The 27124-nt window shown below is 38.3% G+C and overlaps 1 protein-coding gene across 4 annotated transcripts; it reads left to right on the top strand.

Moving 5' to 3' along the window:
- Positions 1-332: 332 nt before the first annotated feature.
- Positions 333-26611, top strand: LOC132067203 (mRNA export factor GLE1). Of its 4 annotated transcripts, XR_009417087.1 has the most exons (17): positions 333-617; positions 817-904; positions 10822-10989; positions 11093-11248; positions 11559-11679; positions 11797-11945; positions 12741-12912; positions 13408-13615; positions 19961-20070; positions 22405-22475; positions 22685-22766; positions 23027-23113; positions 23993-24076; positions 24293-24424; positions 25011-25682; positions 25770-25820; positions 26059-26181. XR_009417087.1 is itself a non-coding variant. In XM_059460358.1 (16 exons), coding segments are annotated over exons 2-16 (1899 nt in total). In that variant the 5' UTR covers positions 334-617; positions 817-902; the 3' UTR covers positions 26499-26611. The 4 variants fall into 4 exon arrangements, 2 of the variants coding, with proteins under 2 accessions (XP_059316342.1, XP_059316341.1); XR_009417086.1 differs by having other exon boundaries at positions 25011-25820; XM_059460358.1 differs by lacking the exons at positions 25011-25682; positions 25770-25820 and adding an exon at positions 26265-26611 and having other exon boundaries at positions 334-617.
- The last annotated feature ends 513 nt before the right edge of the window (positions 26612-27124 follow it).

Genomic DNA, 27124 nt, shown 5'->3' with positions numbered 1-27124 from the left:
TAATAATTTGCAAGACAAGCTTTTCATATAAACTATGCTTATTTGGGACAAAGTTATGCCTCAAGACATAGTTCTGCCTGACAAGGAAACGTTTCGAAGAAATTAAGTTATACTATAAAACTACGCCTTAAGACATAACTTTGCCCGAATAGGCATAGTTTCAATGAAACTCTTGCCTTGTGATTTTTTTTTATTTTTTTATTCTACGGAGGTTCAAACCCAAAATGTAGGGATATTTTCAATTACTTTTTTATTGCTTAAAGTGCCAAAGGCCAAAAATTAAAGACCAAGCTATTTGAGGGACAAAAATTAAAGACGAGGGACTGTCGTGTCAGATGAATGGAGTGGGGTGATCAAATAGTGTAAAACCTTAATACCCGATTTCCTGTTGCCCGTTACACAAACTCATCATCACTTTCACCTTAGAGACCTTCCTTTCTCCCGCCCTTCATCACAAATTCAATTTCTCAAAATTCATACCTCACCCTTATTATTTATTCAACATTCTCTTCATCCAATTAATAATAAATACCTTATCTAATTTGTATAGCAATTGTTTCAAGAAACCGAGGCTGCAAATTGAATCATCAAGAATACTTCAAGGTTGAAGGTTTGCAGTAAGCAGACCCTTTTATTGAATAAATCTTACTTAAAGAAAATCAATAATGTGAATTAACTCTGATCTAAAATCAGTACCCCCTTATTCCTTTTTAAGTTTTTTCTTGTTTTTAACCTAGCCATGCTCGTATTAGTAATATTAGGGTTATGGGTGTTTACGTTTTATTGTTTGTAACTTTTGCTTTTCAATTGTAACAGGTAATTAATTATATTATATCTCAAGTTTGTGAAGCCAGCCAGCATTGGAAACAAATACTTTATTTCTTAAAGCAGGAAAAATAATAATGTAAGTTACTTTCTTCCTATCAAGATACAGTTGTTTGAGTTGTACTAGTTAGATCCTGAACTGTAACCTTTTACATTCATAGAAAATCTTTATCAGGTAGTTGTTTTGAGTTGTAAGGAGCTTCTTAGCCTACAATTAGTGAAGAATTATAATGTGGGATAGATGTTGTAGTGGTCACTTCCTTAGGTGCAAGATTTGTAACCTTAAAACTGCGCGAGTTTAACTTCGAATGGTGCTTCCCAGATATCTAGTAGCATGTATGGTTAATTCACCGAGCTTCTAAAATCTGCTTATTTTGAAAAGTGTTTATTCCAAAAGTGCTTTTCAAAAAGGTACTTCTGGTGAGAAGCAGTTTGTGTTTGGCCAATTATTTTAAAAAACATGTTTGAGCATCAATAAGTGTTTGGCCAAGATTTTAAAAAGTGCTTCTAAGTGTAGTCTCTCAGAAGTGCTTTTCAAAAAAGTGTTTTTGGGGAAAAGCTATTATTTTTAGCTTCTGAAAAACAACTTCTGCTACTCTCTAGAAGCACTTATTTTCTCTCTTGGCCAAATAACTCACTTTTTGGAAAAAAAAAAAAGAGAGGCACTTTTAGCCTCCCAAAAGCTTGGCCAAACTGGCTACAAATTTGGCCAGTGCATCAGCAACAAAATTTCCTTTTCTTAGACAGTGGACAACATTGACATGAAGTCTTTGAATAATGTTCTGCATATCTTCCGCTTCTGCTTGAACTTCCCACGGTATAACACATTTATTCCCTAGCATGTTCACAACAAGTAGAGATTAACCATTTCCAAAATGAGATTCGAATGTGATTGAAATCACACCATTGTATCCCCTGTTTGTGCTGCTTTAACTTCAACCTTTTTTTTTTTTTTTTTGATGAAGTAAATAAATTGCATTAGAAAGGCATCAAGAAGATGCAGAGTTACAAAATATCTAACAGTCAGCTTCAGGACATAACTACATGAAGCTGAAACTAAGCAAAAACCTGTAGAAACAGTCAAAATGTGCCACCAAGATCACTGCTAAGTCAGTGTTAGGGAGCTAACAAAATCCAAAAAGTTATCAATACTGTTTACAGGGGAATGAAAATGCCAACTAAACAGACTAAGTAGTCATCCAGCCTTTATAATACTTGTAGGAGTTGAAATTCCATCAAAACATCTGCTGTTCCTTTCCTTCCATATACACCAAAATATTGCTGCTGGGATCATTCTCCAGATCCTTTTGATGGTTTCGTCAACTCTCCAAAATATCCAACTTTCATAGGCATCTTTGATGGAGTGGTGCATGACCCAATGAATGCCAAACAGAGAGAAAAATAAGTGCCAAAGGGAAGCTGTTACAGGACAATGCAGAAAGAGGTGGTTGACAGATTCATTATCCTGTAGGCAAAAGAGGCAGCAGTTTATATGGATGATGCCTCTCTTTCTGACATTGTCTTGTGTCAGGCATTTTCCATGGAGTGCTGTCCAAGTGAAGCAACTAACTTTTAAGGGCTGTCTGGTCTTCCAAACATGTTTCCAAGGCCAAGCTTCAAGAATTCCATTATGAGAGCATCCCTGTGTGTAGCATTCTTTCACAGTGTACATTCCCTTCTTAGAAATCCCCCATAGGATCCTATCCTGGGAGGTATTATCTAGATTGCATTCTTCCAATGCCCCTAAGAAGATGAGTAAATCATTGACTTCCCAATCCTGTAGGTTTCTTCTGAAAATTGGACTCCATGTGTTGCCGTCTCTGTATTGAGCAATGGTTGCGTCCTTGTTGCTAGCTATCTGAAAAAGCCTTGGGAAGGAAGCCTTCAATGTAGTGTTCCCAAGCCATAAGTCTTTCCAAAATTTGACATTATGTCCATTGCCAGCTTTGAAGGAAACCTTCTGAGAAAATTCATCAAGTAGGCTACAGATATGTTTCCAGACCCCAACTCCATGTGGTTCCCTGCTTCTTTTGGGGTACCAGTGGTTTTGGGCATCATATTTGGCAACAATGATGTCCTTCCAGTAACCTGCCTCAGGTTGGCTAAACCTCCATGGCCATTTCATTAGTAAGCTTTTGTTATGAAGCTTGACTGTGAACGCTGAAATTTTTCCTCTCTCTTTTCTTTCTTACTTTTTTTTTTTCCTTTCTTACTCTTCAAGATTTTTTTTTCTCTTGGTTTCTCGGACTTTCTTTAATGGGGGAGAATAGAATGTATTTTACAGCAGGGTTTAAGTCTTATGATATCACTAGACTTAAATCAAGGTCGGAACTATGGTTTGATTGGGTGGAAAGAAGCCGTAATTTGATGCGTAGAACCACCTTCAACGGCAAGATAATGGAGTGGATATGCTATGTCCTTCAGGAAGCCTCGGGAGACAATGGAACGCAGTCGAGAAGGTGGAAAAATAAGGAGCAAAATTCCTTATATTTTTGCTCAAGGAAGAGCAACAAACATGGCAGATTTATCTCTATTGTCTCAGTACAGGGAGACAACAGAACTGTTATTATACTACCAGAAGTCACATTCAATGCTGGATGGAAGGATATTGCATTTAAGATTATCAGATTTATGAAGACAAAAGTCCATTTATTACAAACATTCCCAGGAAGGTTGAACCCAAAATCACATATGCAGCTACTGTCAGAGCTAGCAAGTGGCAGGCAAATGATCAAAAGGACGCAATGGTCAATACTCGCAACAATAAAATTGATGTGGAACGAGATGATGATTCCGCTGAGAATGGGCTACTGGCAAGATGTGTAGTTGGCCATTTTAGAAGAGATTTGAAGGAGACACCAACGCTTTCTGATCTAAGACGATGGGTCGTCTCGGCTTGGAAGAACGCTTTCGGAGTGAACATCTACGAAATGGCAGAATCTTTCTTCCTCTTTGAGTTTCCAAACAAACATATGGCGGAGCATGTATTGCAGGGTGTTTGGACTTGGAAAAAGGAGAAAATCTTTCTGGAATGGTGGTCGCCGGTTGCCGGTTGCCGGATGTAGCACTGATATTCAGGAGCAAGATGGGACTTGGATCAGAGCTATGGGGCTTCCGCTTCATCTCTGGTCAGAGAAAACCTTCAAAGCTATTGGAGACCAATGCGGTGGATGGCTACAAACAGAGGAAGAAACATCCCTTAAGAATCATCTCAAATGGGCTAGGTTAAAGATAAAAGGAGGGGGCAGGAATGTACCTACAGAAGTAATAATAGAAGAAAAGGGTTTATTTTTCATCATACCTATCTGGAGCGAGACACCGGCGAGGGTGGTTGCCGGAGAAGATGGTCGGAAACTGGTGACAGACCGTTGGGTAATAGAGAGATCCAACTCCCATAATAGGGTTGACAGCTGCAAAGTTGACTTCCCAGAGCACGTGGGTGCCGAAAAAGGCAAAAATCGCAGCAGATCTTCTTGGGAGCAGGAGACGGCACGTGAGGGAGAGCTGGTCAATGATATTTTAAAAAGGAAGGATATTGGGCCTTCTAACGATAGTGGGCTGACCCAACTGAAAATACCAGAGGAAGCAAATTTCGAAACCTATGGGAAAAATAGTTCTCTGTTGGGCTTTTCATTAAAGCCCAAGTCCCTAAAGAAAGATATGGGACCAGTCTGCTGTATTCCCAATCGATTAGAGCAGCCCATTTATCTCGATCCTCTTAACCCAGAAGCTGAAGAAACCTCGGACTGTCTCATCTCAAAAAAATTACAGCTGGCAGTAGCAGTGCGACAGGAGTATATACACGATCCTGAGATCGATTGCACATGCAAACCTCAATTAGCTCGATTTCATGGAGAAGATGACAACAGTGATGATGATCAAGGATCCAGGGACTTGGTCACAAATATCACAGAGGGAAATTGCTCACAGATGGACCAATTTCAACAGTTGGAGCAGTTGACAATTGAGGACATTCAACCTTTGGATGTACAAGTGCAGGCAGTTGAGGGGGAGACAATTTTAAGGGTGCAACAAAATATATTGAAGTTTAGTAAACAACTGGGTGTGGAAACTGAGGGGTATGAAGATGAAATATGGGCCTTATTCTTGAAGCTGGATAAAAGAATACAGGAAACCCTCAGCAAGACCAAACCTTCATCTCCTAAACCTAGGGGTCAGAATGAAGTGAAGAATCTTCTGGAATTCGGAGTCAAATACAAAGATGGTGAGCCAAGGACTAGGGGGAGGGAAGCTAGCAATGTTTCCCGATGAAAGTACACATTATCTCGTGGAATGTGAGGGGATTAAACGATCTCGACAAGAGGAGGGTGATCAAATCTCTAATACTCGATTGGAGGGCTGACATATATTGTTTCCAGGAAACCAAAATGGAGGGGGATTATGGGGAAGTAGTTAAGCATTTATTCAGTAATAGATGGGCAGATTACGTGGGTTTGGAGGCCAATGGTAGAAGTGGGGGGATTCTTATCATGTGGGATAAAAGGGTTTGGACAGGGGAATTAATCAATTTTGGTTTTTCCTCTATTTCCTGTAAACTCTGTTCTAGATTGGACAATTGCAGCTGGGTGTTAACTGGGGTTTATGCTCCTAATTGCAGAAAAGAAAGAAAGGAGCTTTGGATGGAACTAGCAGGAACTAGAGGGGCATGCGAAGGAGCCTGGGTAGTGTGTGGGGATTTTAACACCACCAGGTTCCCTACTGAAAGAAGGAATTGCACTGTTTTATCTAGAGCTATGAAGGATTTCTCTAGAATCATTGAAGACCTTGAACTTGTGGATCCTCCTCTGCTAGGTGGAAAATACACTTGGTTCGGGGGTGATAATTATGAATGTTCCTCAAGAATTGATAGATTTTTGCATTCTGTGGAATGGGATGAAAAGTTCAGCATGATTAAACAATCTGTTTTACCAAGGATTATCTCTGATCATTCCCCTATATCATTGAAATGTGGAGAATGGGATTTCTCAAAGTCATATTTTAAATTTGAGAATTGGTGGATGGAGGTTGCTGGTTTCAAGGAAAGGGTGAAGGAATGGTGGACATCTTGTGAAGAATCAGGTAGACCAGATTATATTCTGGCCTGTAAACTGAGGTTCCTGAAATCAAAACTGAAGGAGTGGAGTGCTTTAAATGGGGGGAATCTGAAGGTCAAGAAAGCAGATATCCTATACAAAATCAACTCTATGGATTCCATACAGGAGCAAAGAACCTTAACAGAAGATGAACTACTTTTGAAAGCAAGTTTACAAATGGAGTTTCATGAAGTGGCAAAAAATGAGGAAATCTCATGGAGACAAAGATCTCGAATTCTATGGCTGAAGCAAGGGGATAAGAACACTAAGTTCTTTCAGAGGATGGCTAATTGCCATAAGAGGTACAACCACATTGACAGTCTAGAAGTGGAGGGAGATACCATCACTGATCCACAAATAATTAAGGGGGAAATTGTGGATTTCTATCGGAGACTTTACACTGAGACAGAATCTTGGAGACCTAGCTTCAATCTACAAGGAGAGTTCAGAGTTACTGAAGAGGAAAATGTTTGGCTACAGAGAGACTTTGAAGAACAAGAGGTGCTCGACTGTCTGAAATCATGTGCAGCTGACAAAGCTCCGGGTCCAGATGGCTATTCTATGGGATTTTTCCATTGCTGCTGGGAGATTGTGAAAGAGGATCTGATGAACACTGTTAGGAATTTCCATAGAAGTGAATTCTTTGAAAAGAGCTTTAATGCAACTTATATTGCATTAATCCCTAAGAAGAATGGTGCCAAGAGACTAAAAGACTTCAGACCCATTAGCCTGATTGGGAGTGTGTATAAAATCATCTCTAAGTTGCTCACAGAGAGGCTTAAGAGAGTGATCTATAAGTTGGTAAATGGACACCAAATGGCTTTCATAAGAGGCAGGCAAATTATGGATGCAGCTTTGTTAGCAAATAAATGTGTTGATTCTAGACTTAAAGGACAGAAAGCAGGCATATTATGCAAAATTGATATTGAGAAGGCATATGACCATGTTAATTGGAACTATCTACTTAAAGTTCTAAAAGACATGGGTTTTGGGGTGAAGTGGATTAATTGGATTTCTTTTTGCATAAAGACAGTAAAATTTTCAGTTTTGGTGAATGGTTCACCAGAAGGTTTTTTTGCCTCAGAACGAGGTTTGAGGCAGGGTGACCCTCTTTCACCTTTCCTCTTTCTCATTGCCATGGAGGGTATAAATCAGATGTTTCAGGTAGCAAAGGACAGGAGTTTTGTGAAGGGGTTTAGAGCTGCAGTTGGGGGGAACAATGGCACTGAGATCACACATTTACTATATGCAGATGATTCACTGGTTTTTTGTGATGCAGATATCAGCCAGGTGGAATGTTGAGGTCTATTTTGGTGATTTTTGAAGCAGTATCAGGGCTACATGTTAACTGGAATAAGAGTATGTTGTTTCCAGTCAATAAAGTGGATAATATTCAAGTGCTAGCAGAAATTCTAGGGTGTGAGGTGGGAGCCTTACCCACCATTTACCTAGGACTCTCCTTGGGTGCAAAAAGTAAAGCTCTGGAAATTTGGAATGGTGTTTTGGAAAGGTGTGAAAAGAGGCTTGCTAGTTGGAAGGGGCAGTATTTATCATTGGGCGGCAGAGTCATTTTAGTCAACAGTGTACTGGATGCCCTCCCCACATATGTCATGTCTCTGTTTCCTATCCCATCTAATGTTCTGAAAAGAATAGATTCATTGAGGAGAAATTTCATTTGGCAAGGCAACAAAGCAAGGAAAGCAATCCATTTGGTTAAATGGGACTGCCTCATCACCAGTAAGAAGGATGGAGGACTTGGCATTAGGGATCTCAAAATCCATAATCAAAGCTTACTTATGAAGTGGTTGTGGAGATATAACATGGAGGCCAATGCATTATGGAGGAGGTTTGTACATGATAAATATGGCCAAGAAGAAGAGTGGTGCTCTAATACAGTTAATAGCCCCTTTGGAGTTGGTGTTTGGAAAGCTATTAGATCATTGTGGCCATCTCTGGCTGAAAATATCAGTATAAAAGTGGGCAATGGAAGGAAAATTCTCTTGTGGCATGACAACTGGCTTGGGCATGGATCCTTAAAAGATTTGTTTCCTGAGTTCTATAATATTGTTACTCTACCAGATGCAAAACTTGAATCAGCTAAAGGAGTACATGGATGGAATATTACTTTCAGAAGATTACTACATGATTGGGAATTGGAAAGAGCTGTGGAATTATTCAAGACCTTGGAACAATTTCAAGGTTTTAAAGCATCGGAGGATTCTTTGTATTGGAACCATGGCAATAATGGTGTTTTTACTGTCAAATCAGCATACAATTATCAGCTTAGGCAATATACACAATCCGATCAGTGGCCATGGAAATCCATTTGGAAGACTAAGGCCCTGTATAAGGTTTCATGTTTCTCTTGGCTGGTAGCAAGAGAAGCATGTCTCACCCAGGAAAACTTAAGGAGAAGGGGTTTTCATCTATGTACTAGATGTGTTCTGTGTGATGCAGCCAGAGAAAGCAACTCCCATTTATTTATACATTGTCCTTTCACTATACAATTGTGGCAATTTTTCTTGACCATGGTAGGACTAAGTTGGACTATGCCGGCAAACAGCTGTGAGCTATTGAAGTGCTGGAACTATAATGGGGGAGCAGTAAGACAAAAGAGTTGGTGGAAACTTGTCCCAGCAGTTATTTGGTGGATAATTTGGAAGGAGAGGAACAATAGAGTTTTTGAAGACAAATGCAATTCTGTGCAGAAAATCAAGATGAATTGTGTCATTTTGTTTCACTTTTGGTGTAAAGAAAACTATGTAGAGGAGGCTGAATCACTAGTTGATATGATAGGTTCCTTGTGAAGCAGTAGTCCTAAGCATGGTGGGGTTTTTGTAAGTATGGCTGCACTGTTATGGTGCAGGTTTAATATATATATATAAATATACATGTTACCAGTCTCAAAAAAAAAAAAAAAAAAAATGAAGCTTCAAATTTCTGATCCCCAAGCCTCCCTGAGATTTAGGAAGAGTCACTCTTTTCCATTTAACCAGAGAAAATTTGTGAGATTGACTGTTTCGTTCCCATAGGAATCTTCTTCTGAGGCTGTCTATTTGCTTTATGACTGAACTTGGCATAGGAAATAGAGACATAATATAGGTGGGGATGCTATCAAGGACACTGTTGATTAAAGTAATTCTGCCACCTAAAGACAGATATTGAATTTGCCATGTTGCAAGCCTCTTCTCCATTCATTCAATAACACTGATCCATATATCAATTGATTTGAATTTAGCACCTAATGGTAGACCCAAGTAGGTAGTGGGGAGAGACCCAATATTGCAGCTGAGGATATCTGCTAACTCTTCTAAATTGGGGACTTCATTTACTGGATAAATGTTGCTTTTTAGCATATTGATATGTAAGCCAGATATAGACTCAAAAACCATTAGAGTGATGTTGAGATTGTGAACTTTGGTGACTGTCTGCTCCACAAAAAATCGAAGTATCATCTGCATAGAGCAAATGAGAGACAGTGATAACAGTGGAGGGATTCGTGCCGACATGGAACATGGAACCCCTGAATCCATTGAAGCTCTTTAGCCTTTGCCAACATCTGAGTAAGCCCCTCCATTGCCAAAATAAACAAAAAGGGAGAGAGAGGGTCTCCCTGCCTGAGGCCCTTTTCAGGAGAAAAAAACCCCATTGGGCTTCTATTAACCAGCACAGAGAATTTTACAGTTGAAATACAGAAATATATCCACCTAATCCATCTATTCCCAAACCCCCTTTTTTTTAAAATATCAATTAAATAAGCCCAATTTAATTGATCAAACGCCTTTTCTATGTCCAGCTTGCATAGAATGCCAGTTTCCCCACTTTTAAGCTTCCAATCATTAACTTCAACTTTGTTGTTGGAGCAGAACTCAATTCCTTGAGCATACGCCATAACTAATTTCCCCTTAAGGTTTCTCTGTATACCCCCTATCCCAGCAGTGTTACCCTCTATGATGCTACTACCATCAGTGTTCAACTTACAGTGATACTCAGAGGCTTAGTGCAGGTGACAGGGATACTGGTTATATAATGTTTATAGGCATCAAGACGTTCACAAAGGTTCTGCCAGGTCCATTACATTTTGACACTTAAACCCTTCATCTTCTTCATGTAGATCTTTAGGTGGAACAAGATCTCATTGCATATCCTGGGGACATAGCCTTTTTTTTCTATCTATATTTTGCTGAGCATCTGGCTTTCCATAATTCCCAACATATGATGCTTAGGGCTGCCTGACATAACCACTTATGCAAACTGTTTTTGGCCACCACATTCCACCAGTTGTTTAGCATCCCTATGAGAGTGACCGCACTTGTTTGGATTCCAAGGAAACCTGCAAAATATTCCAGACCTTATTAGCATTTTTACTATTAAAGAAAACATGGTCTATAATTTCCTCCTTTGGAATGTTACAACAAGAGCAACTGGAAACTCCAAATCTATAGACAGCATCATCAATAGGGAGTTCTCTCTTTATTGCTCTCCACACATTGAAGGAAATATTGAAAGGAATATTTTTGATCCAGCATCTCTTCCATAGATCCATATTGTTTTTCTTCTGTCTGAGACAAGACCAAGCAGTTGAGCAAGTGAATTGACCAAGAGAATTGGGTTTCCAGACAGCTTTATCCTTGTAGTTTCTATCTCTTTTTCTATTTGTAGTACTTCACGAAATATTGATGCTATTTTTTTTTTTCTTTTTTTGAGGGAGGGCTTGGTTCATGTGACTTCTATGTATATGTTACACAAGATACCTTTACACAAGATACCTTTCTCATGATTGCAGTGATAACGACTTCATATTTCAGTTTCTTTTGTTATAACAAGTTTATAGAAATTTCTGGAACTACAATATGTTTAAGTAATTGTTTGGTTTTTGCTGATTTATGGTTATTTTTCACAGGGGTGCTGTCAAACTGCAACTTCCATTGCCGAAAAGTGTTGACGGAGTGACCCTGGATCCAAATCCTGATTGGAGCTTTGATGCTTTATTGGTCGAGCTCAACTCAATAGAGAAGAAGCTCAATGCATCATCAAAATTTCCAATACCTTTTACCAAAACAGAATTTCAGTATGTACTTGTAATGAAGTTTCTTGGTGAAAATCACCTCAAGCTTCTTTATATCATTTGGATAACATATGTTCTGTATTTTGCCTAATCTGTCTTTGCTCAGACAACTCTCGGCTTCAAAGGATAATTCTCGGAGAGGCTTTGTTATGCAAGTGTCTGATGATGATGTGGAGGATATGGACGGAGATACTAAGCATGAAGTTGGTGATCATTTTCTTACGGGAGGAAAACGTTTTGCCTGTGACGAAATCTATCTGAGGTAACTACTCAATATTGCAAATATTAAAGTGTGTAAGAATGAGAAATATGTCGCTATGAATGCCCTTCCCCCTGTTACACGTCTCATAGTTGCTTGGTCATATAGCTGTTTAAGGCGCTACATGTTTATAGCATTTACTAATTGAGCAAAAAGATAGGACATCCTCAGCCAATAAGGAGGAGGGGTTTTGCGGGGGGGGGGGGGGGGGGGGGGGGAGCACTTTATATTACCTCATAAAGTTCTTTTTGTTTTGTTTTATTAATAATGGACTCCCGGTTCATTCTTCATTAATGCTTTCATGTTATTTCAGTGATAGCGACCAATCTGAAGAAGGCCTGCACATTGATCTTCAACGTGATCTAATGGATAAAGTGGGATTGGTGGAAAGTGGTTTATCTGAGTTAGCTAATGAGCATCAGCGCACTATTGCGGTTGGTAACTTAATTCATATGCTTCTTAACTTTCGCTGTCCATGCCCCAGTCTTGCTTCACTTCTGAAACAAAAAATATATTAAACCCAATCTCTTTCTATTACTACCTTACAACAGGAGGAAATGAGAGATCAATTATCAGCACTTGAAGCTGAGTTGATGGATGAAAGTGAGAAGCTTGCCACCACACTAGAACGAGTTGAGAGAAATACTGAAGCTCAAAGGGAAATGAACCGAAAATTTGACATGCAGTACCAGCGTAAAATGTAAGGCATATTATTCTTACTTTGCGAGAAAAAGCGTGTTGCTGCATTAAGTTTTATTCATCATGGTTAATAATTTTTCTCTTTGTTCAATAATGTATAAGGTAGATGTTTCTGAGTGGGTTTAGTCCAATAACAATAGATGATTAAGCAGGAAACTTGGCAGACAACAAAAGGTGGTCTGCTGGAACTGATGGAAAATTTGTCTGTTTCACTATTTGGTCACTAAAGATCAGAATATTGTTTTAGCCTTACTGTGGATTTCACTTCAGCTGTTGCTGCTCTAGCAAGTAGCATCAATGGAAATGATGCATTTTCATTCTTAAAAAAGGCTGCTGAAAACATGCCCAATCAAATCTCAATTACTTTAAATAAAAGCTGTAGAGAATTCAGTTACAAATAATTCACTTTGGGATGGTAGATTGACAATTAATCTTGAATAACTGGAATAATGTGGTTTAGGTTGGGAACAAGAATGAGTGTGTTCATCTTATCTTGTTGACGTGAAAATTATAGATGAAGGTGTAAACAGATTCAGGTGTGTGGCCAGCAAGCCGAGTTTCTGTATAGAGGAGGCACTTACAGGAAGTCATGTCACTTTGATTGCAAGTGGCTATTTTGTGATACAGACTACATGCATGCCCTTGTTAGCAGTTGACAAATGCACTCTCACTACAATAGTTTGTGACTGATTAGCATTAATTTTTCAAAAATGTTCTTGTTCAATCTATACTCCTTTGGAGTACCCAGAGTTTGAAGGTCAATCACCATTTACATGCTCCTATTGTATTACTATAGCGCAGAAGCACTTGATGATCATCTAACTGCCGTACAAAGGGATCACGAACACAAATCCCAAATTGAAGAAAGGAAGATAAGAGATGATGCAGCTCGTGAAGAGGCCAAAAGGAAAGAAAAAGCTCTTCAAGAAGAAAAAGCCCGGCAAGAAAGGATCAGAGCAGAAGCCAAGGTTTGTAATTTTTTTCTAATCCAGAGAGATGCGCTATGATATATTCCCATTGGAAATTGCCTCATATGGTTAGTATAGAAGTTTCTTCAAGAAGAAAAGAGTTTGGGAAGAAAGCTCTTTTTATCCAATTTGATTTCTGTCACCTGCCATCTTGTGATTTCTTTAGATTTTACAAAGTTAACTATTTGTGAGAATCATCATCAAATTAGGAAGTAATAGTGCTTGTGTTGATTTAATAACTTAATGCTTATTGATACTGCTTTTTCCTCTTGCGGCATACTTCTGTAAGTGCTAATGCTCACATTCCCCTGGTTCTAGCATCCCTGGCTTTCCTGTGAAAATCTGGCTGCTTATATGTCTCCCCTCATGCTGCATCTGTTGCCAAATGCCGTTTTCTGAAAAACCCGCCCTTGCTTTTTATGATTCTGAAAGAATTGAAGCAGTTTTGTAATTGAGTTTTCTCCTTTTGGGTAATGATAAGTTTTATTCCATCAGGTGCAGGCTAGGCTGGAAGCTGAAAGAGTTGAAAAGGAAAAAGCCGCAGCACAGGAAGCTGAGAGGAAAGCAGCAAAAGAATCTGCTGCTGCGGTGGAGAAGAAGACATCTGAGTCATTGGCAACTGCTCCTTCGGAGGGTAGCAAGATTTCAAGGGATTCTAGTCAGCCTGTGAGACCCATGTCTGATGGGCAGAGACATTCAGCAGGTATATCTCACTGTGTAGTCCTAATGAGGGAGCGGAGATGGAGATTTGAGCTTCCTCCTACTCTTCTTCTTATTATTTTTTCTCAATCATTTCAAAAAAATAATAAATTAAACAAATTGCTCTACGCATAGTCTGAGAGGAGAAAACCTAATCAGTTATTTAAGTATAAGCCATATAACGGTAGATTAATTTTGATCCCTTATATACAGAGTTAGACATAAGTAGTCCTTTCACTTTGTAGAAAATGAGCACTTCTGATCCAGGGCTTGATTGAAGGCTATTCACTGATGGAAAGGATAACTAAATTTAAAAGCTGGGAATTAGGCTAATGGAAAAGAGTTTGTTAGGATTCTGGAGCAGACTTCCTTCTTTTTTTGCCCTTGTAAATATGGTCTCAGCACAACATAGGTGCCGTTTTGATGACATATACACAAATGTTACTTTCTCAAAAAGAAAAGGGGCTAATGGAAAAGAGGTTAACTGTGAAGATAAAACACTCCAGAAAATACACTCTTGAAATGTTCTTACCTGGGACTGTCTGGCTCAACTGTTCACAACCATGGTAAGAATTGTAGTGGTTTTGGAGGCAAACTTGGGGAATGGAGTCTTAGAACTACCTAAACATTAAGCAGGTAACTGATCAGTATATATGTGTCTGACAAGCAATTGGCGTACAAGTCACCTTGAAGCTGTGAAACTTCTCTGTGGCCAAGGGCCATGCAATTACATTTTTCCAGTTTATGAGAACCAATGCCGACAGAGTGCATGATGAAGCAGAAATGCAACTTGATCTGATCGAAGGGAGAACTAGTGTTGTTTGTATTATTCGTCAACATGTCTATTAATCTGTTCGAAGGGAGAAACATGAATACGATGGTATCATTTCACTGACGTTGGCCTTCCTCATCTGTTATGTCATCTCTTAGAGCGAAATGTCAATCTTAATTTTTTTTTTGAAAAATGGTAATGTATGAAATGTCAATCTTTATTCTGGATATTGTTCTGTAATTTCTACTAACTGCAGACTGAATAAAATGAATTTCCCTTAATTTCATCGGTGGAGTCAAGCTTAAAAGTAAAGTATCCCAAAAAAATAAAGCAAATTTCTAGCCATTAACCAGATCATTTGACTAGCAAATAAATGTCCTGTCTCCAGTTCGAGGTAAAATATATCTATTCAGTCTTCTTTCTGAAGATAGAAGTTCGTCGTCAATGCCGTCACCAGGCTCCCACAGACTCCCCTTCTTGAAATTTACCCCTTGTAGTTTTTCTCCTGTTTTTTTTTTTTTTGAGAACAGTTTAACATTTCTATTATGAACAAAGAATACACCAATAGTGTACTTCAGTAGTAATTACAAGTAGTAGTCACAAAAGCAAAACCTACCACCTATTCCTTCATAAGCTATCTAAAATCTTAGCTATGTCCTCTGCCTCCTGAGAGAGTTCACGAATATACCAAAAATAGAAAAACAGTTCATTTTTAACTTCTGGAAAGTGATACTTATTTTCAAACCATCTCTGATTCCCCTCCTTCCATATTATCCACCAGATGCTGGCTGGGACAATATTCCATCTCTCCCTGTGTCCTGGCAGATTCCCATCTCTGTTTCAGCAAGCTAGAACTTCAACTATACTCCTTGGCATTGTCCATCTTAGATCCTTCAAATTAAGAAAATCTGCCAAAGTTGTTCTGCCACTTTACAGTGTAAGAAAGATGATTAATCGTCTCTGCTTCAGCTTCACAAAAAAAACATCTGGAACATAGTTGAAGACCCCTCTTCATCACATTGTCTTGAATTAAAACAGCCTGTCTAGCCACTAACCAAGTGAAACATGCCACCTTGTAAGGAATCTTAACTTTCCAAATCAACTTCCAAGGCCAAAATCCCAGCCGAGTATTTTTGTTATGAATGCATTTGTAGGCTGATTTGACAGAGAATATCCCTTCTTTTCCTTCAACCAAACTAGACTGTCCACATTAGTGGAAAAATCTTTGAACTGTCCAATAGTGTTGTAAAATTCTGTCAACCTTTCCACCCCTAAATCATTGAGCAATCTCCTATAACTGAGATTCCAACCAAAATTATCCCTAACTTCCAAAATAGTTGCCATCTTCTGTTGGTTCAAATTGTAAATCTCAGGGAACAGATGCTTCAAAGAGTATTGAATAACCCAAACATCATGCCAGAAATATGTTCCCCCCCATTGCCTACTATGCCAAATTTTGGGCCACAAATTCCTGATGGATCTCCACAAGCCAACACCATAAGGACTCTTTACTTCCTTGGTAATCCATTGACCTTCCATCCCATATCTAGACAGAATAGTTTCTTTCCACAAAAACTGTTCCTCTGATGCAAATCTCCAGAGCCATTTCAGTAAAAGGCTCTGGTTGTTAATTTTCAGGTTCTTAACTCCCATTCCACCAGTGTTATCAAAGCGCGCTTAAGCCCTGAAGCGAGGCTCAAAACATGTTGAGCGCTTCGCCTCGCTTTATGTGCGCTTCAGTGTCGTCATCAAGGCTCTAAGACATACTTTTCCTTGCCAATGAGCCTCTCTTGAGGAGGTGACACTAGATGATTGATATTTCACTTTATCGTAATATTTTTACAATTTCTTTCTCCATATATTTGTTATTCATGCTTATTATTATTATTATTATTATTATTATTAATCTTGGACGAAACAAATATATATTTGTATTTTTGCACCATTGCGCTTTTTTCCATTAAAGCCCACGCTTTATTTGTGCTTCGCGCTTAAAGCCCCAGCTGACCTTAGAGCTTTTTTGCGCTTTTCGCTTTTGATAACACTGCATTCAACCTCTTTGCTTGCTGGAAATTACAATTTCCCAGTCTACTAAATGAATCTTCTTTGTCTCACAATTGCCTTGCCATAGAAAATTTCTTCTCATGGTATCCGGCTTTTTAATGATCTCCCCTGGCATTGGAAATAGAGACATCGTATGTGTTTGCAAGGCATCTAACACACTGTTAATTGGAGTCAATCTACCTCCCAATGATAGATATTGACTCTTCCAATTAACAAGCTTCTTCTCACACTTACCCAAAATAGCATTCGAAATGTTCATATATTTACTCTTACTCTTAACACCCTGGGGCATTCCAAGATATGTAGTAGGTAACTCTCCAATTTTGCCACCCAAAATATTTGCTAAACTGTTGATATTTGCAACTTCATTAACATGATAGACAAAACTCTTCCTCCAGTTGATATGGAGCCCAGAAATGGCTTCAAATAGAATAAATATAATTCTCAGGTACTTCAATTGCTCACTCTCTGCATCACAAAAGACAAAGGGTATCATCAGCATATTCGAGGTGGTAAATTGATAATCCTTGAATGGCTCTAGCATTAACCTTGAAACCCCTGATTCGGTTATTTGCTTGAGCTGTTTTCCACATATCACCGACTCCTCCCATTACCAAACTAAAGAGAAAAGGGGATAGAGGGTCCCCTTGTCTTAGTCCTCTCTCAGAAGAAAAGAAACCAGAAGGTGAGCCATTGATTAAGATTGAGAACTTAACTGTGCTGGTACAGAACTTAATCCACTTAACCCACTAGCTTCGAAACCCCATCAACTCCAAATTCTTCCATAGGTAATCGCAATTTTTTTTTTTTTTTTTTTTTTTGACACGGTAAATAATTTTATTAACAAATAGGGGGAAACCCCGTATACAAGCCTTATACAAGCTGTGTGCTAAAAGAAGAGAACCTACACCAAAATATGGTTCTCAACAAAAGAGGTCCAATTCTCTATACATATTGGGACCTCGTAAGTGCACCAGAAAGAAACTAGGGACAAAACACTACTCTGCATCTTTACAAAATCAATTTCCACCCCTTCAAATGCCCTCTTATTCCTCTCTTTCCAAATGACCCATATGATTTCTAAGGGGGCAACGCACCATGCTCTCGATCTTTTCTTCCCTCTTCAATGAGTCACACTTTGCAATGCCTCTTTCACTGTACCTGACATAACCCATTGCATCCTAAACAAATTGAGGACCATCCTCCATAGCTGGCTAGCCACCTTACAATGCAAAAGAAGATGATCTACACTTTGCCCGTACTTTTACACATCAAACACCAACTGCCACAGGTGATTCTCTTCTTTCTCAGATTCTCCGCCGTCAAGATCACATCCCTTGCCGCCAACCATACAAAGAAACAGACCTTCCTTGGTGCTCTAGGGATCCAAATGGAGTCATGGGGGAAAGTACCTTCCTCCCTCACTAGCAACCTCTCATAAAAAGAGCTAACAGTGAATGAGCCGCCACCACTCTCCCGCTACCTCCAATCATCCGATAAGTTGTTTGGCGTGTCTAGCCCATACAACAGCTCTATCCCAGTTAAGGTGATCATAAGCCTTTTCTATATCTAACTTGCGAACAATCCCAGGAACCTTGGAAATCTTCCTCACATCCATACATTCATTTGCAATCAAGATAGCATCCATGATCTGCCTTCCTTTAATGAATGCCATTTGCTAAGCATCCACTAATATGGACATTACTTTCTTAAGCCTTTTGGAGATGATTTTGTAAATGCTACCTATCAAGCTAATAGGCTAAAGTCCTTCAACTCTTTGGCTCCCATCTTCTTGGGAATCAAGGCTATAAATTTAGCATTGAAGCTCTTTTCAAAGTAACCTTGATCATGGAAACTCTTGAAAGCAGCTACCACATCATCTTTTACCACCTCCCAGCAATGTATAAACAAGGCCATGGAGAAGCCATCTGGGCCAGGGGCTTTGTCCCCTACACACGACATAACACAACCTTTTGCCTCTTGTTCTTCAAATTGGCTCTGGAGTAGACTGTTGTCCACCTGATTGATCACTGGCTGCTCTCTAGGATTGAACTGCCGTCCCCATGATTCTGTTTCTGTGTACAACTCCTGATAAAAACTGTTGATCTTCTCTTTAATTTCTTCTGGATCTTCCACCAAGGCCCCATTAATCATCAGGCTATCAATGTTGTTGTACCTGTTGTGACAGTTTGCAGTCTTGTGAAAATACTTGGTGTTTCTATCACCCTCTTTCAGCCATAGAGCCCTGGATCTCTGCCTCCGTGCTACTTCTTCCCTTTTAATCGCTTCCTCAAACTCCACTGTTAGGACTGCCCTCAAATAAACCCCATCATCAGACAACATCCTTTGATCTTGAATCATATCCAAACCAGAAAGTTGATTTAGGACAACATCCTTGTAGTTTTTCTCCTTTTGCACCAGTCAAATATCCAAGAAGATGAAAATGGCTACAGAAAGAAAAAAGAAAAAGAAAAAAACAAAGAGAGACAGAGAGGGCGCTCCTTTTGAGATTAATATGGACAAAAAATGAATCAAAAACAAAAGAATTGTCCAGAAAGACTTAAGTGAAGGATGAGATAAAGAAAAAATAGAACGTTGATGGCCATATACGTGTTAGATGTATATACATGTACACATTAACACTATTTTGATCGAGTTTATAAAGAGAATTAAAAAAACACCCTTAATGAAAGAAATATCAAGAATGCAGCTTCAATAGTTTCCTCCTCCTGGAATAGAGTATTTGTGCATTCGAATTTGATTAGGTAAGAGTCCGTCTCTTTCTTTGTCGGAAAAGTTTTTCCCACTATCAATATTATTCAAATATAGAAGGTGATAATAAAATAATAATAGTATCGAAACAAACGATTAAGTATGCATGCACTAGTCATAATTTGCTAATACATGTGTTGTGCTTATAATATATATGTTTTGGTTTGATAGAACTGAGAAACATAATTCTCTAGTTTGATAATCTCATCAACTGGTAAAAGAATTTCTCCGAGCTAATACCTGCGGCTTTTTTCTAACCCTGGTTTCTAGAAAACCGAGGGTCTATCGCAAACAACCTCTCTGCCTTCAAGGTAGGGGTAAGGTCTGCGTACACTCTACCCTCCCCAGACCCCACTTTGTGTGACTACACTAGGTATATCGTTGTTGTTTGTTGTTGGTTCTAGAAAGGAGCTGTTTTATTTACAGTGTTGTCTCTTTCCCATTAGTTCCATTTGTCCCGTTAGATCTTTTAGCCTTATGTGTTATCTTTTCTGGTAGTGAGTCTTGAGAGTGTTATATATAAAGGGCCTCTACCCTTTATTTAAGGGACTATTCTGGTCTTTTTCACCATAGTCTAATATAAGAAGTTATTGTCAAAACTTTGTAGAGTCAACTTGATTATATGTATGATACCCTAACCTCTAAGTGCCAAGATGAAACATGTACGTGTTGTTTTTCTTTCTATTTCTAGTGCTTGTAAATCTATGCCTTGATTTCAACTTTGCGATTTCCGATAAGCAGGAAATACAATCAGGGTGACAGAAAACGCTCAAAAGCTAGAGGAGAAAAGATTAAGCATTTACAATGAAATAGCTGCACAGAATGAAGCACTGGGGTTGAGTTCAAACAAGGTAACCTTGCAAAGCAATATCTGAAATTTCATTCCAGATTTATTAGACTATTATGCTTCTTGCTCCATAAAGTGTTCTTTGTAGAGGCTTGGGAATGGGGTTCCTAAACAGTTGTTCCCTCTATACTAATCGTTATGGTATTCTTCCACATGGGATATCCCAAAATGTGTGACACCATTTTATTATTGTTACTCTATTCTACTTTCACAATTTCAAAAACCATTGAAATAATGATGGTAAGGAAAATACGTGGAAGAAGATGAAGATGCCAAATATTTGAAGAAGGATATTTGGAGCCCTCCTATTGTTTCAAGTGCTTTTAAAGGTGGTATCTGGAGTAGCATCAGTAAAATGTGGAATGATTTTCAGCAGCATACTAAATTAAAATTGGGGAATGGTGCAAAATTCAGATTCTGGTATGTTGTATGGGTGGGGGAGGTAAGTTTGAAAGACAGGTTTCCCATTCTCTATAACTGTTCTGTAAATAAAGAAGGTAGTGTGTCTGCGTTTTACTCTTCCAGTGGGTGGTGGCAAATGAATTTTAGGAGAGGTTTTAATGATCGGGAGGTGGAGGAAGTCGGGCAACTAATACAATTGCTGGGTACAACAGTGGTGGAAGAGGGGATAAAGAGGATGTTATGGTCTGGAAAAGTAATGATAGGATATATTCAGTAAAAGCTGCTATAATCTGTTATTAAAAAATTACATTCTCAAAAAAAGCTGCTATAATCTCCTTCAGGAACAATCTGAAACACTATGAGCAAAGCTGGCCATGACAAATGTTTTGGAAAACTAAAGCACGTGTTGAAGTTGCTTGTTTTGGGTGGGTTGTCGCTAGGAATGCATGTTTGACACAAGATAATTTGCAACGGAGAGGTTTTATCTTAAGCAACAGATGTAAATTGTGTGAAGAGGAGCTGGAATCAGACAATCACATCTTCATTCACTATAAGGTTGCTAAGCAATGTTGGGATAAGGTTGCTAAGCAATGTTGGGAGCTTATCATGAATCTTTGTCGTGTAACTAGGGTGATGCCAGCAGATGTTAGAGGTCTTCTGGAGAGTTGGCAAGGCCAGAAGATTGCAAGGGCACAGAAGAAGTTTTGGAGGACCATCCCTCTGTGTTTTTTGGACTATTTGGAGAGAAAGGAATAGTGCTTGTTTTGAAAAAAGGAAGAATCACCTCTGTAGAGTCAAGAGCACCTGTTTACATAATCTGTTCTCTTGGTGTGAGAAGAGGTCTTTAGATAGTATGGATCAGTATATGGACTTTCTGAATTTGCTGGGTAATATGCAATATGTAGCTCTTTTAGGGGTTTTCTGTTTCTCTTTTGTACCTTGGTACATTTTTTTTTTTTTTGGAAACTGGTAACTGTATCTATATTTCATAATGAGCAAAGCAGTACATGGGTTGTACTGAAACCATATATATAAAAGTACCTCCAATATGCTCTACTACCCTTGTCCTATGGGTTAAACCATATATACAAAAGTACTCCAATACTTTACTGTCCTATTCCTATATTGAATCTAAAACATCAATGATGGAGAATTTACCTTATCACACAAAATAAAAGAACTAGTTTTATATTTTCTTTCACCACACCTAATATTTGCTTAAAGAAGAAGTCAAATCAACATCCTAAACTCCATGGTCAGTAAAGTTGTGTTACATTTCATGTATGATGTAACAGAGAAAGTATTCACTGTGAAAGTTAACTCTTCCCTGCTAACATAATCATTGGCCAATCCAATTGTGTTCTGGGTTGTTGGTCCAAGTTCTTTGAACTTCTTACATTTAATTATGCGATCCTTGCATGTTTGGGAAAGTTATTGAGACATTTTGATAAGTGCATTTGTGTCTTCATTTAGCTGAAATAATAAAACAAAAAGAAATAAAGGTCTGTTGGTTCAGTGTAGGTTTTGTAGACCTCTATCCTCCATTGTGCACCTCCTCCCATGTGCATCCACACTCTGAACTCATAATTGGGAAGTTGTTTCTTATTGATTCTCGCACTTCAAGGTCTGTGGAAGACCTTCTTTGTAGAGATCGATTGAAACGTTACTAGACGTGTCATGATGTTGCTTGATGTGTTTAATTAATGCAGTTAATTTTTTGACAATTTGCTTTTGAGTGGAATACTCAAAGACTTGCTTGTTTAGTTGGAATGTGATCAGATGCACTTTTCTGTTGCTTGATGCGTTGAATTATTATGTCCCATCCTAGCGGACAGAGATTTGGGCTGGACTTCTATTTGAGATCCTAAGGATGTTAATTTGGTTTAAGTAATTTCTGATATTTAATAGTTTAACACAAATTCTCTGTTCTTAACAGGCTTACCGAAAATATGAAATGGAAATAGCCAGACGAATCAGAACTATCACTGGTTCAAAAGAAAATGTCAGGTATCTGGATACCTATTTCTTGGATTATCAACCCTATCTCCTATAGCTTTGATATTTTCTTTGAAACCATTATCTATTCCCATATTTAAGTCACTTTTAGTTGCTTTGGCCTGCATTTTCAAACCATTTTTTGGAATAAACTTCAAACTTCAAAGAGATGCAAGTTCTATATTGCTGTTTGAACGTATATACTACTTTTCCCTGTGCAGAGTGAAAGCAGATGAATTACTTAAGCTAATTAGTGGATCAACATGTCCACAATCCATCAGCATTGCAATGTTCGCGCAGCAGGTAAAATCCTGAAGGAGTTCCTTAACTGGGGTTTCGTCTTTCAGTGCCTCTGATGATGTTTTTACTTCTTTTTCCTTTTCTCTTTTTGCGAGGGGCAGGGAAGGATGGTAGGGGTTTGGGGTTTGCATGTGTTTATGGTTGTAGAAAATTGCGGGTTCTGGATGTAGCAGTTGAGTTGTTTATATTATATATATTTACTATTGGAGCTTTGCGTAAACATATAAGGGTGTTTACTGTTATTCTGGTTTTCAAATTTATAGGTGGTGTCCCTGTGTGTGAACCTTACAGGAAGCTTTAACAGTAAAGTCTATGCTTATGGCTGTGTAATTGTCCATGTTACATCAAAGGTAATTATGGTATTGTTCTTAGTCTTCTTGCTATTATAGGTTCATGATAGTTCTCGTCTTATAAGTAGGAGATTGACGTTAATAACTGAAAAGAAAGCAATAAAATCCTTTTTGTTCCTTCATTGGGAAGGAGTACCAACGTGCTTCATCAAAAACCAGTCTTGCCTTGATCCTAGACTGAATATCATATTTGACTTCACTTTGAAGGTGCTTGTTTTTTATACACACTTTCTAAACTAAACATGTTCTCCAGAACCAAAACAAATCGGGGCCTCGAATTGTCAGGCAAGCAGTGGTTAATTGCTGGTCACATTCTCCACTTTACACTCAAGCCTCCCGCTTTCTTTTTTCTTCAACAAAATATTGTTGTTTCTCTTCAACCAAAATATTTAATTTTCACCCATTTGAAGGCTTCAAAAACTCTTAGGAATTTAATGATATCTAATACCAAAAAACAAATCCAAACACAAATCCGAAGCTAAATTTCCTAAAACCACCAAAAATCAAATTTCTTTCTTTCCAAACACAATATTCAGGCCTGAGCTCAAAAGGTGAATTGCGGAAAATAAAGGGGAATACCTTCGCCGTTAAAATAGAAGTCAGGAATTTCTAGCCGGAGGGAAATACCTTTATTCAGCGTTGGATGCTGTACTCTGTCTCAGCACTCGCTTCGTACTGAGTCTTTATTAATAAAATGCCTCTACTTATTAAAAGAAGCCAAAGGGATTGAGAGGTTGTATTCTAGATTGTTAAACAACATAAAAAGGTTTAATTTAGGATGGAGAACTTTGTGTTTGAAAAGGCATCACGAATGCGGAACAGAAAGTACTAATTAAAGTAGATAACCATCCTTACGTATTGGTTTGCTTTTCATCACAGGTCCCTCGTGCCATGGATATTCTCATAGCTGAGTTGAACAAAGTTTGCATTTACACAGTTCCTAAGTACATTATTTACTCAGAGGTAATCAATAGTATTACCTGTTTGATATCAACACATCCCACTATTTTGTCCTTTCTGGGATTTTTTTGACTTGATTGTCTTGGAGCATGATTTTTCTTTCAGTAATTGCTGAAAACAGAACTTGTCTCAGACATCAGTTATCTTTCTTCACCCCATGATTCACATCATATTTTGCTACCTCCACGTAAATAATTTTGATGTGTTCTTTCACTTCAGGCAGCATTCCAGACTAAAGAAGCTTATTACAAAGCTATTGGCTATGCAGAGGAAGATGGGAAGATAGAAAATACTGATAGTTATGTGAATCGCTTAAGTGCATACATGAAATTATATGGTGCTCTTGTTCAGGTCAGTTGCTTAGACATTGTTACTTTTATCCTCAAGAAATCCTCAATGTTTATGTTGCTGACGCTCTCGTGTATCTTACTCCTTTTGGGAAAATAGTGGTTTTGGCCTGAGTTATTGCTATATTCCAGTTTTGGTCCCTGGATTATTCGTGTGAGCATATCTGACGATTCTGACCAATGAAACAGAATGTGCTATCTTAGTCCAGTCACTTATTAGAACTAACAAATGCTATAACGGACATATATTTCGGTTCTGTCATTTCAACCTAGCCATTCGTCCTCCTTCAGTCTGCAGCGACATCAGCAGTTTCTATGCATTAATGCTTTCAACTTGAAAATAAAGGGAATAACAAATATACATATGATCATCATAATCCGTGCCCATCATCTTTTAGAGTTGTGGTTTCAGTTTCTTGTTAGGTTCCTTTAAAGCCTCCAAAAGGAGATCCAAATGACTAAGAGATGTGTCTGTCCTTCCAAATGAAAATTACATAAACATTTCCACCTATATAATATGGAGTGGATCAGTGCTCAATTCATTCTCCATCGTCAGTGTGATAAGCCCATCTTCCTCCTGTCGCTTCCAGGGAAAGGGACATAGAGTTGAGCATGACGAATATAAGTTGGGAACTTTTGTATGCATGAATGGTGTATCCTACTGGTTGATATTGATTGTGATTTGTGATGGTGTGCAACAAAAAAAGCCCTAAGGGCTAAAGATCTTTGTTAGGAGAAAATGCAGAATAATGACTTTGAAGGGACTCAAAAGGTTGCACTGAAAGCTGAAGGACTTTCCCCTCAATTATAGAGCATATCCCAACTACTTCATGTCTCTAATGTTCACTGTTTAGATCAGAGCAGTAGAGTTGGGTTAGAAAAGGATTGCTATGGATCCCTCAGTTGACAAAGTGACTATCAAGCTCCAATATTGGAGATTGTGCTTGTGCTTCATCCAAACAAGAGAGAGTTTCCAGGTGCAGAAGCAGCTTTCTGTTAGTTGGAGAAGTGCCTATGGTGCTCTCGATCCAGTAAGGGGCTTTGTATGATAGGAGTGCAAAATATATTCGGGGTTATAGCAGCAAAGCCACTATCTCCTCAGGTCAATTGAATCCTCCAGTTAGACAAAAACAATATTCCAAATGGTTTTAGTACTCAGTTCAGTATCTGAATCATCATCCACATACTCAACCAACTTCATCAGCAGAGCAGGAAACATTCTGGACAAGATGTCCTTTTTGCTATATGTACCAATACTACAGGTTATGAACAGAGATGTACGCTGCCAGAAATTATCAAAGCCATTTGATTGTGCTTACCCAAACTAATATCTGTTATTCCGTGTATAGGACTTCTGTTACGGGAGTTCTTGGTGCAGCGCGGAGCTCCTTTCGCCTGAGGTTTGATTGGAAATGACATCCCAAACTAGTATCCTTTAGTTGAATATGACATCCCATTAAACTTATTTGGTGATTGGACTAAAACTGCTCATTTTGTTTAATTGGAGGTCAGATGTGCTCAGGCCAATAGTCTAGGACATATATGATATATCACAATATTTCAGGGACCAAAATTGCTTTTTTCCCTTACTCCTTTCATATAGTAACTGATTTAGTAGTAAACCGCATTTTATGGCAGACTGAAGTTGAGGGCTGCCAAAACTTGCATGGCCTCAGAGAAGGTTGGGCATGGATAGCCAGATTCTTAAATGTTATCCCTGCAAATTTATATACTGCAGCTGCATTGCAGGCTTTTCTTGAAGTAAGTTGAAAAAGCTTTTTCTCAGTTCCTCTTAAGTTAATAAAATGTGGGTAGGAGTTGAAAGAATATGTCTTGGTTACCAGATGGCAGGTTTTGCTCTACACAAGAGATATAAGACACAATTCAGAAAGCTGTTGGATATCATTACTAAAGATTTTCTAACTGCATTGAAAGATCGAGGGGATGCAAAGTTGATGATGGTGACTGAGAAGCTCCGGAGTTATATAGAGTCAAATCAGTTCCTGAATGAACCCGAAGGCTGGCGCCTCAGGAGTTCCTTGGAATCACACATTTTCACTCCAGATTCAGATCATTGATCAGCAGTATCGTTACCAAAAAAACAAATTCCATTAGGTCCCTTCTTTTTTCCTTCAGTTACTGAAAAATTGTTCAAGTCCACAGACATCAATAAGATGCTTTGTTCTCGAAAGTAATTTTTGAATTTCTACTTCAGGTATAATAAACACATGAATGGTGTATTTTATTTGTGTGTTAATTCTTACTTACCTATTTAATTTTTTTTGTTAGTTCACTTGATAAGTTTTTTTTTATTTGCTAACATATTTGATTGTGTAGTCATTCACGGAGTTATACTTCAGCTTTAGTATACTACTGTTTTTTGTTCTAGCTAATCTTTATTTTAAATAATAATAATAAAAGGATAAATAATATAAAAATACTGGTCGTCATAATTTATTTAGTGAACAATTTATGACACTACCTAAATTTCCGTTTATGCCATGTTATTATAGTAACTAGTTTTATGTCCCTTGCAGTAGGACTAATATCTAATGTATTTTCTTATAGCTGGCTTTACTTTTGGAATTTGTATTAGATTTAGGACCAACATAAAACATTGTTAATTAGTAATAAAAAGGGAAAGTTAACTAGCTGCATATGATAAACTAGCTTCTTGCATATTCTCACCAAGTTTTAACGTCAT

This window comes from Lycium ferocissimum, chromosome 8, assembly GCF_029784015.1.
Source record: "Lycium ferocissimum isolate CSIRO_LF1 chromosome 8, AGI_CSIRO_Lferr_CH_V1, whole genome shotgun sequence".
Taxonomy (NCBI): domain Eukaryota; kingdom Viridiplantae; phylum Streptophyta; class Magnoliopsida; order Solanales; family Solanaceae; genus Lycium; species Lycium ferocissimum.
The sequence above is the reverse complement of the archived record's forward strand: the minus strand, read 5'-3'. Positions and strand labels throughout refer to the sequence as shown.